At 40.3% G+C, this 12,061-nt stretch overlaps 1 protein-coding gene across 11 annotated transcripts in view; it reads right to left on the reverse strand.

The window, feature by feature from the left end:
- AOPEP (aminopeptidase O (putative)) overlaps window positions 1-12,061 on the reverse strand; it is a 208,222-nt gene that overhangs the window by 79,868 nt on the left and 116,293 nt on the right. For 8 of the 11 annotated variants that reach the window (XM_075411062.1, XM_075411064.1, XM_075411063.1 and 5 more), the window contains one exon: window positions 290-352. The exons of 2 other annotated variants lie outside the window; for them this stretch is intronic. In XM_075411062.1, coding sequence (XP_075267177.1) covers window positions 290-352 — 63 coding nt within the window. Of the gene's footprint in view, window positions 1-289; window positions 353-939; window positions 1,255-12,061 lie in introns of those variants that run through there. One more of the 11 variants, XM_075411071.1, reaches the window with a different exon arrangement.

Raw genomic sequence — 12,061 nt, forward strand, 5'->3', positions numbered from 1 at the left:
TTTATTTCCAGCCACCCACTCGAATGCCGTTCCAGACTACCAGCGCCAAATTTAGACGGTGGGGCTGTTATTATTTAATAAAGTAGTAACATTGGGGTGCTTTTTTATTCTGCCCCCATACGCGTATTTTTATTGCTAACACGCAAGCCACCACTTTTTTCAAAGCCAAAGCGTGGCGGGGATGGGGAAGGGGGTCTCCAGGTGGAAAACCTGACGAGGAGGTCTGCCAGGGAAGGGCGGCAGCAGCGGCGAGGGGGGACGCGGCAGCCGCGGAGGGCTTTCTGCTCACCTCGCCGCTCACTTGCCGGACGAGCTGACACTCCCTCCACGGCTCACCCTCCTCCAGCAAAGGCTGCACGGGGGAGAAAGCGCAGGCTGAGGCGGGATCGGCCGCGGAGACTCTCGGGGGGTCCCGGGACGCGCCGCGGGAAGCCCAGCCGGTCCGCCCGCCACCGCCCCCCGCCCCGTCCCGTCCCCAGCACGCCGCAGCCCTCTGTCGGAAATGAAACACCTCGGCAGGGTCGCCCGCCCCCGCGCTCCGGCCCCCGGAGCCCCGCCTTAACGCCGTAAGGGAAGGCGGGCCGGCCGGCTGCGGGGGGGCGGCCCCGCCGGGTCTCCGCGCCGCCCTCGCCGCGGCAGGGACCGGCCCGGCCCAGCCCGGGTGGCTGCCGGCACCCCGCGGGTTCGGGTGCGGAGCCCAGGCCAGCCCAGGGGCGGGGGAGCCGCCGGTCGTGCCGCTGCGGGCCCGCCGAGCCTCTCGCCGAAGGGAGGGCCGTTCCACCCGCCGCCCGCACGCCGCTCGCCGGTCTCCAGAGAGACGCCCCGCCGTGAGGGCCGTGGCTGCCAAAGGCGCGCTCCGACTGACCCCAAGACCCTCTCTCCCGGGTCTTCAGGGGCAGAGGAGCGGCCTGACGGGGCTGGCTCCAGAAGGGAAGTGTCATCGCCATCAAGCGCTCCAAGATTCCCCCCCAGAACTTGCTTGACATCTAACGAATGCAGCTATTAAACTGCCTCGGGGGGTCTGAAACCCGTCTTAAAAGCAAGGACCGAAGCAGCTTTCTGCTCGCATGTCAGCACAGCAAGCGCGTTACTGAGGCCGCGGTGAAATACGTCCGTTCAACAGGAGACTGCAAGCAGGTGATGAAGGTTAGGCGTGGGACGTCAGCAGGTGCTTCTGCAGCGCTTGGTGAGGGTATTCAAACTCCACCGTGATGGGAGAGACCCAAGCAATGTCAGCCACGCTGAACCTGAACACTAGAAATGCCAAAGTTGGGATTTTATCACGTACTTTTTTTTTAGCATGTAAAATGAGTGATAGTAAAGGATAGACCACACCATGCTCGGTGTAGTTAAAATGATGCTAGTAAGGTATTTTCAGTATTTTAAAAATAATTTATACTCAGTGCCATACATGATAATTCCCTAAAAGCTTCGAAAGAAAATCTGTGCTCTTGTAAAAAAGTAAGACTCATTAAAGGATGTGTTTGAGCAAACCCTCCCATATATAGATTTAGATGGACTTTGCAAACAGATTTAAGCAAATAAAGGTAGGTCCAATTAGTGCATACTAAATCTTGACAGTATCCCTTTATCACTTAAAAAAAAAGAAAAAAACCGCTCTCCTACCCTTTTTGTTTTACTGCCACAACATCCTTCTTTCAAGATCAAAAGCTTTAGATCAAAGCCAAGATCAAACTCAATGCTTTAAATAGCAGCAACTTTGCTATGAAGCATTACACAAAGAAGAACTTTTAATAGAGATAGCACAGCAGAAAATCTTACTGTAGATTTTTATTTCATACTCACAACAGTTCTACTTAAAACCTGTATCCAGAACATATTTTTGTTTTGTAAGCCTACAACAGATTTTATACTAAATGGTAAATCTGAAAACTCCTAAAAATTGACTCTTGAATTGTGTGTGTGTGTGAATGAAGAAAGAAGAACAGAACATAGTTCAAAGAGAACGAACAAGAATATGAATGAAAAATTATGTTAACAGCAACACAAATTAATGCAACTACCTAAACAATATTCCCTTGGATCAGCTGACAGATTAGATTGTGCATTCCCACAGAAGAAGTTATGGGAAAGACTGTGTCATGGAAAAAATGAAACAGATATATACTTTAAATCCTTTACAGAATTACAATTCGTCTCTTGTCAAGTGTTTGGAGAAAACTAAGGAAAAAAAAAAGTTACACAAGACAGTGATTTTCAGACCTGCCTACCCTGAGGCTGATTTGGGATAAAAATCTGGGAACACGCAAACACACCATGTGTTAAAACTCAGAGGTAGCTCCTGTTTCGCTGTTAGCAGCTGCACAGCAGCGAAGGAAGCTCCACGGGAATTGTTACCGACTTTTTATAATGGCAGTATACCTCGTGGAGCCAACACCTGGGGTTCCCCGGTGCTGGCTGCTGTGCATATCGTAACTTGAAGACTCGTCTACTGTAAGACGATTGCAGTGCAGCGTCATATAAGATCCAGCACACCCATGCAACCAGCCTGCAGAGGAAAGAAAGTAGCCAGAGGAGCAGGGTGGGCCCAACAAGCTGTGATCACAGCACACCGGCTGTGCAGTCAACCGTTAACTCTACTTACTGAGGCTTCACTAAGGTTTAGCTCATGACCAGACAAGGAAATTTTGCTGGAAAAATTTGGAGCAGGAGAGAGAGAGAGCAGGGGGGAGAGAGAGAGGGCGAAGAGGAAAAGAGGAGGGGGGGAGGGATAGGGAGAGAGGGGAGAAAGGATGTTTTCAGGAACATTTGGTCTCTCACTTATGGAAGTATTCTTCCATACTCCAAAAGGAAGTAGCTTGCTCACACTACATAAAAGGGTGATGGCACACCCAGCTTAAAGGGACAATGACTGCATCAACCCTCCATCAACAGTCCTGTTTGCTGTCCACGTGACACTGTCACACTTGAATCCCCTCACAACAGAAATTAAGAGATTAATCCATCCTCCATGTCCTTCTTTACTTGGGAAGATTCTTTTCAGAGACTGCTAATGCAGCTATCCTATATAACACTTAGATTGCAAACAAGCACTTATACATGTCAAAGCATGCTAGGATCCTTCATTCTTGCAGAAGCAGGATTAAACATAACTGAATTTCTAAACAGGGGGGAGGAGGTAGCGCTTTCTACCAGCTAGGTTAAGGCAGGCCCTATATCCTGGTAAATAACTTCAGCAATGATTTACACCAGCTATTCTTCAAGTCAGACCAGGTCCCCAGCGTTCAATGAACGCTCAGGATTGTACATAGCGGAGAAAACAGTAGGATATTTGTGCAAGAGAATTGTCTTACTTTAAATTGAAACAGAAACCGGTTTAAAGTTGTTCAGGCTGTGATAGCTACTAATGATATTTCACAACTCCATGAAAAACTATAATCACGCACTTTTCCTTTGCATAAGTTGTCTATAACTTCAGGTGGTCTGTGCTACTCTAATGCTAAAACATTAAATATTGATAAACTAAGAAGGTTGTTTTATGTGAGGTGAACACTGAAGCCATTTTGTTGGCTTGCCAGCAGTCCTCAGATACTGGAAGGCAAAAAGAAAAAATTGAAAATGGAGGAATAAAAATATTTACTGTAAATGAATTTCAGAAGAGCTTCTGCAAAGCAGAGGAAATGGATAACTAATGCAGTTGAGTCATTTTGCAGCCTCTCGTTTGGTATTTTACACCATGTATACACACCCACATTTATATATTCAGATCTATGTGGACACCAGCAAGCACACAGAAAAGTAAAGATTTTACCATCAAGTCATGTTTTTTCCTAGAGGATGTAGCTAACTTCACCAGTCTACAAACTGCAATTTTGTAGCTTTCTATGCCTTCTACTGTCACATAAAACAATAAATGGACTCCCCACTAGGTTCATTCTGTTGTACTAGAATGATGTTGCCTACTTTTTAAGGCTGATGCCACCACTTCTGTGATATCAGTAAAGGATAATTTAAAGGAACTATGATAAAATGCAAGATATGTAACTATTTTCCTACCACACAGATTTAGAGGAAAAAAAGAACACTAGTTTAAGTTGGAAAATTAACTTACTTTTAAACTGAGAATACAATATACCCTCAGAACAGTCTCTGTGACCTGAAAACTACTTCAGCAGAAGAGACCTGGCTTCCAATGTTTTTTACAAAGGTTTGGAAAATGAAAATACAGAAAAATATTTTATCCAGTAGCTCACAAGATGATTAATAATGGCTTGAAACATTTGACTGTATTCCACAATGGCAACAATTGCAAGGATTTTAAAACACTACTGATACCAGAATTTGGCAGAGAGACTAAGGAGGCAGCAGACTACAAGTGAAAATCGCAAGATGGCTGGTGCATCCACATTGCAAGAAGCAGTACATCAGCGGCAGATCAAAATTACTGAAATAGAAATCCAGGCCAGAATGTGCTCCTGTAAGAACAGCAAGTCCTCCAACTGATTTTGTGCAGTTTTCATGGGGACAGCTTTAGTCACTGAAATGGAAAATCAAGTTGTCCTGACATTATCTGTAGTTTAGGAAGGATGGTCATTTATACTGATAACATCAATCTGAATGTTCTAATTCCTCCAAGAGCCTCTGTGGTGGTGTAAACATGCTCTTTTCAGATCAGCATGCTGCGTCTGATATTCTTCGATGTTACACCCCTGCAGAGTCATTATGTTCAAGTCAAACTTGCCCTTCCTGAAAATATCTCTATCTCCAAGAGACAAAAAGCTGTTGAAACAATAACTTTGAGGATGTACTTTCAGTACACCGCAACATGACTTTGAAATACTGTGGCAGGAATATTTTTTTCAAAGGGGTAGTGCAAATACATCCTTCATTTCCACATTAGCAGCTCAGCCTTGTGGAGAAAGTTCCCAGGAAAAGAAGAAGCACTGTATCCATCTATTTAGTTCAAGATCAGATTCATAATCTGATAAAGAAAGTATCTCTGACCACATGACCACAGGACTTCTAAATAATATGCTTATTACTTATCACTAAATAATAGCATGTAACAGGTAATGATACATAATGTATGTATCATACTGCATTATACTATCTGTATTATAATAATATTTTTAGAGTAGGCTAAAATGCTCATTTTTTCCCTCTCCTGATTTCACCAGGTGCTCTCACTACTATACAGGTGACTCTCTGGAGCGACTGGAAAAGTAGATTATTGTTTTTGTATTTAGGTCTTTCTGCTTGAGAAGTATTCCCATGTGCTGTGAACTTCCAACACAGTCCAGACTGCAAATAACAATACCTTCCTCTACAAGTAGCAAGATACTATTTAAAAGATCACAGCATTGTGGAATCATTTAGGTTGGAAAAGACCTTTAAGATCACTGAGTCCAACTGTTAACCTAACACTGCCAAGTCCACCACGAAACCATTTCCCTAGGCACCACATCTACACGGCTTTTAAATACCTCCAGGGATGGTGACTCAATCTCTTCCCTGGACGGCCTGTGCCAGTGCTTGACAACCCTTTTGGTAAATATAACAAATAGAACACTTTTCAGTGCAATCACGTATGGAAATAAGACCTCAGATTTCAGGCTGGCCCTGCACTCTGTCAATTCAAAAGTAACTTTAATCCAGACATTTTGAACGCAGAGGACAAAGACTCAAGCTCAAGTTTCTTTGACATAAGAGAATCCTCTGTAAAATTCACTTCAGCTCCATCCAGCACCAAGATCTTGGTAGCCAGTGGATAGTCGCTGGCTGGCCAAACTACATAGGACTTTGAAAGCCCTTTATTGGGTTTTTTTTTGTTGTTGTTGTTGGTTTGTTGTTTTTTTTGAATTACCAAGAAAACCAAAGAAAAACATGCCTGAACGTGGATATGGGACAGTCCTGCAGCACTGATGTGATAAGCAGTGGTTTTCTTCCTTTTCCAGTACAAAGAGACTAAGAAAATGAGGCAGACTTTATGACTTTATTTCTTCAAGAAATAAAAAACATCTTTCAGAGGTACTGACCTCTGAGTCTTACTGATCCTGTGAAGCAATGAAAAATCCTTCCAACAGCTCTAGTAAAGAAACATATTCAATGAAAAAGTCCATTAGCCCTCTGGCCATGAAATATTGTTAGCCCATATGCTAAGCGTAATAACCGTAACCTGAATCATGACCTGTACTGCTCATTTTTGTGTTGACCAATAGCTTTGTCAGGCAAAAGACTTTTCAAACCTATCTTTCTCCAGACATCTTCATTTTGTCATTTAAATTTCGCTGTGGGCTGACAATGGAGTAGACAGCATAGTTAAAGCATGCTGGAAAAACATCCCTTTCTTACAGAGATGGAGTGAGTTTTAGAAGAATCATTTCCCCCGTGATTAAACAGAAGGTGACAGTCATCTACATCTTCAGTCTGACAATGAAGCGCTGCTAAATGGAAAGAGGATGACTGAAGGTAATACAAACTGGAAAAGATCTTGACATTCCACATATTAACTTTTGTGGAAGATGGCAAAATGAAGGAGATGGAACAAAGACCATTACACAAATTTTGTTACCATCTGCTCTCTAGGAGTACTTCAGCAGCTCAGTCTTCTGAAAGAATAAGTGAAACAAGCACTTGACTCAAAAGCAAGAGTTTCCATCCCCAACTCTGGCCAGCTGGGAACGCAACAGCAGGATCTGAACCCCCAGGATCACTTTGAGTTTCTGACTTCACCACTGCAGGAATCAGCAGGTCACAGGTTTTTGGGTCAGCATTACAGTGGACTACATGGACTTTGGATACATGGTATGTGTTTGTACACATGCGTGAAATACTAATACATTCATTCCTTTCAATCACAAACATGTCTTTCTAAAAGCCTAGAAACAGGGAAATTTTCCAGGAAGTAAAATCTGCGTTTGTTGTAGAAAACCTAGATCACTGGGGAGGGAAGGTGGCAACTTGTTCCTGCCACATAAAATTTTTACCTCAGCTTCATGCCCAACTCTCTATCCTCTTGCACTAAAAAGATCTGGAATGCTATTTCCTAAAGTAGCATTTAACTTCTCATTATTTCATATCCTGTGTCTGATGCACTAAAACTACTTGTAAGGGACTCCAAACTGGGGACATTTCAGCCATTTCAAAGGCTACTCTTTTCCCAATCAATACGAAAAAACGGTGGTCTTGCAAGGTAGCACCAAAAGTATTTTAAACCTCTATGGATTGTTTCCATTGGGTAAAGAAAACAATGCGCAGGCTAAAAATTAATTGGTTGCTAACTTCTGTGCTTTTCTTAGGATGTTTTTACAAGCAATGGATTAAAATCAGTGTTTACTGCTCTGCAAGCCCAGCTGTGTCCTTATTAGGCAAGTCTCAGTTTAACATTTCTGTATAAAAGAGGACCTGTCCTCCCTCTCATTGCTATGTTTCCACCCCCTGCACATGTAGGTGGGAGAGTGGGAGTTTGGGAATGTGAACTTGATCCAACATTGATCAGCCAGGCAGCAAACTGTTATTGTTCTTTAGATACCAAACATAACTCCTTTCTAGTAGGGATAAGCTCAGTCATTCTGCACATAACACAGCTTTTGTGTTCAGCAATGCAATTAATAGGAAAAGGGAACAGAATGACTGCTTGAGATTTATTAAACTTAAAAGAGATTCTAATGAACAAACGTGTGGAATCCAGTCCACAACTATTTCAGAAATTGAACATTTGTTTCAAATGCACTTCTACTTGAACAAGCTATTACTCATGCAGATTTACTACAGTACTACTACTGTAGGTCTGAATTGGGCACATACAATACCAAAAGGTAGCTTGACGAAAAACAGAAAGAGGTTTGTGAAAACCTGGCTTTTGACTGGAGAGGCAAGCCAATGTTTTAACAGGTCATTAAACTAAATCCAGCGAAGTATCCTCCTCAGCCTTAATGCAGACTCACAGTTCCAGATGAGAATTTCAAAAGCCTTTTTTTCTGAATTGTTCAGTTAATGGCTAGATTAAGAGTCCTAAAACTCTGGTTTCAACTTCACTTTTAGAAATTAGAACAACAGCGGCACTGAAATGTTATGGCCGATACTTTCAAATCTAATATTTAAAAATGAACATCTACATTCAACCCAGACACCAAGTTACTCAGCACTACGTGGGAGTCTAAACTCAGGCAGCATTTTTTCCAATTTTAGGGTGTGATCACACAATAATTCATAACGATGATATTCTGGTCTTGACTGTGTGTATTTTTCTCCTAAAATCAGCAATCACATGCAATGGAGTAGAAACTTACCCCAAACCCTCCAAAACTATAACAATATTCCAAGCCATACATGAACTTGAAGAGCTCTGAAATAAATTTGGGTCCTTATTGACACTTAATGATGCATAATTTTATGTAAGCGATTTTCTTGGATTTTTTAACTATTCAACAAACAAAAATATACTGCTGTTGTGTCTCATTAAGCAGTATCTTAAATACAATTTATATGAACAGCTAAATAAATTACAAGGCCATTTTATGCCAATATCTTTCTTTAGATCAACATAGAATCAATCTGAACCATAAAAGACCTTACAACTTATTTGACAGCTTGCACCAGACAAGATGTCAAATTCTCCACATACTCTGGTCTATCTAGAAAGACTTTCAGATTGATAGTCTTTATCTAAAGCATCTTTCAAAGAGTTAACAACACAGAGAGAAAGCCTGTCTATGCAATGTCTTGATTTGTTTCTCTTCATGATTCATCTGAATTTATGCATGCTACAGGTTATAAACATTGTTTGATTACATTTTTATATTTTCCAAAATCCCATCTTTTCTTCTAAGAAAATGGGATGCAATGTTGACAGTACAACTGCTAATTTCGGAAAAAAACCCACATAACTAATGATTTGTATTCAAAAACTTTTTTCTTCTTGTGCTTGTTATCATCAGAGCATCCATTAATTAATTTATATTGTTGACCTATGCTCATTTAAATTTTTAAGGACTTTGGAAAGATCTTTTCATCCTGCAATCTGCAAGCTTGCTAATATCAAAACAATATCATTTTTTTGAGGGGAGGTGCCTATTCTTCAAAGTATGCTTTCCATGTACAAGAACAAGTACTTGTTTTAAAGTAGCAGTTACACTTTCTTCAGATTATTTCTCAAATATCAACTCATTAGAATTCAACCATCAATCAGTTATATTCTCTGCGCTGATGTTAAAATACAAAAGTCTCCATGTTCACATAAAAAAAAAAAAATCAAAGGATAGGTAGCCAACTTCAGTATTTAAGCAGCAGCATGTTATTCTTGTGACGAACACTTAATGCCAATATGGAAATTAATCTAACAGAGTCACTTTAAACTTTATTATATAAGTAAGAAATCTATACCTCTTCATAGCCCCTTCCCATTTTTTTCCACAAATCACAAGCTTGAATAAGATTCTCCTACTTAACAGGTCATTCTCACTGCCAGTGCCTACAAATTTACTCTATCATCTCAACAAACAATAAGGATTTCACTTGTTTACTGTCTCAGTGTTGCCATCCACCAATATGCAGTTATTATGTAAACCCAGACAGAAATATGAAGTGTTAACAAACCCAAGCCTTAAGTTATACTCTGATCCAATCAGAGTGATTTTTCTGCTGAAAAATTATCTAGTACCCTCTGTAAAACTTGGGAGAACAACTGCTAAAGACAAATCAGAAATTTAGTAAAGAGCATTCTTTTAAAAAATATTTGAATGTGGTTGGTTTTGTAGTAATTTACTATAACTGCCACCCTGCGATTCATTCTCTTGTAGAGCTATCCCTTCATCTGTATTTTTGTCTTAGTAAAAGGAAACAGGAAATCTATAAAGCTTATAACTGGGGCAAAAGCCAGCAACCTGAACAACAAACTGCTTTATCAGAAGTCATGTTAAGTACTTGAGCTGCTGCTGTAACATCCTCCTAAAATTTATGAACCAGTGTTCATTCAAAATTAGAGACCGTGCAGTAGTATTCTTGCAATACACACTATAAACTGTACATACTCTGAAATACCTGTTTGCAGTATCTAGTTTAATCAGGAAATAGTGTTTAAGGTAGAACAGTGGATAAGAATTTAACTGTAACAGAAGGATAAAGCAGCAAAAGAGACTAGGAGAAGGATACAGTAGCGCTAACACCTCTTGGGTGTTTTTAATAATTTTGAAGGGATATTTGGTGTGTTTATTCTAGTGACTGCAGCTATGTGATCTTGTAAGACTTGTAGATTACACTGAAGGATCTGTTTGAAACAACAAGTCACGAAGGAGCAGGCCAACTACTCTTTTTTTTTTTTTTCTTTTTTTCTTTTCCCCTCTTCTATTTTTAACTGAAGCATGAATCTGGAGAAGATTGTTTTCATCACACAAGGCACCAAATGAAATACACACCCAAGGAACATTCAAGATAGCAAGTTTATGAGTAAATTATAGTATGTTATGAAACAATGCAGTTTCAGAGGCAAAAGAAAAAGGTGGTGAAACTGGAATGTGTTAAAAAAATACATGTAGGAGTTTAGGAGATGCAGAGACTACCTAATGTTTATTGGTCTACTTCTCAATTAAGCAGTGTAAAACAGAGTTCAAAATGGGGAAATACTTTAAGCATATTTTAAAAAGGCTAATTATCTGGTATAGAGTAAGAAATTCAGGTAAGTGGGCAATACAACACAAAGACAAGTCTGTGCAGAAGTGAGAAAATCTTCCTCAAGAAGCATAGGGTCCTTTAGTCTTTAATTAAACATTACATAGACTGAAAGACACAATAGAAGAGGTACTTAGGAGAACAAATCATCATCAGGAGGGATGAAGTGGACTTAAGTGATTTCATAGGTGTTTTCCAGCTCTAAATGATGTGTTTTTTTTCTGATTCTACTCCTTGCCAGCTTAACTCATTGACTGAAGTTAGTGGTGTTAAGTCATTACTACTTGCACATGATGAAAAGCTGCTATAATCCCCTGGTGTGTCACCTGAGACAGAAGTACATGCTGAAGGTTGCTTGATTTGATAAAGGTACTTTCAACAATGCAATATGCTTCACCTTATTTAACACGACCACTATGTGTTCCCAGAAAAAACATCCTCATGAAAGCTTGTATTTCAGAAATGCTTGCTTATTGTTCTGTGTGTGAAAACACCTGAAGACAACCACTGTGCTGTGGCATTCTTCCACAGAAAGAATTGGCCAGGCATTACCACACACCCTTTTTAATAAGATTAACCTTTAATGCTTTAGAAAAAAACAAATTTGGAAGTGTAACTTGGTATGCAGAATTATTTTTTCATGGCAACAGGCCAAAATATGTTTATATTTATCAGTATGACTGCCTTAAGTTAAGTTATTCTTGATTACTGCTGGTATACATATGAGCCTGGAAACTGGCCCAACATTTAGAAAAGACCAAATAACTTTTCCAAGAGTGAAATGGTAATAGAAATTTACAAATATTAACATTTCAATAGTTATAAGTTGCAAGTGTAAAGGGGTATATATATGCAGTTCCCTGGGCAGAGCTGGAGACAGGATTTGGGATGGCAAAGGTAATAAAGCGCAGGTAAAGGAGTACAGGATCTTCAGTTAGACAGATGCCGTGACATATGACTGTAAAGAACACAAAATGCTAATTCCTCTGCTCGAAGAAGTTGGTAAGTGACGTTGCTTCAGGAGGGAGTGGGAAGTATTTACCCTCATCTATCTTTTGTGTAAGTACCCTTCCAGTATCCTTAAGCTAGACACTCTTGTGAAGACACTGAACTGAGGAGTGGGCTAACAACTCTGTTTTTAAGTGACCACATTGTTATTAAATTTTAGAGAGTACCAGTTGTGTACAGGTGATAGATTTGGATATAACCACAGAAGAAAATTCTTAAAAACACTTTGGTAGCTAATACTGTAAATGAACCACAAGTGGCAAATTTTCTTTCTAGTCAATGGATGATGTGAATTCCCCGAGCAAAACCCAGCAAACCATAGAAATAAAAGATGTCACGGAAACAACCACAGCCACTATAAAGTAATGTAATGTTTTGACTTGATGTTCAGAATTGACAGCGTGATACGTATTTCCCAATCCCA

The sequence above is a fragment of the Opisthocomus hoazin genome, chromosome Z (genome assembly GCF_030867145.1).
Source record: "Opisthocomus hoazin isolate bOpiHoa1 chromosome Z, bOpiHoa1.hap1, whole genome shotgun sequence".
NCBI lineage: Eukaryota > Metazoa > Chordata > Aves > Opisthocomiformes > Opisthocomidae > Opisthocomus > Opisthocomus hoazin.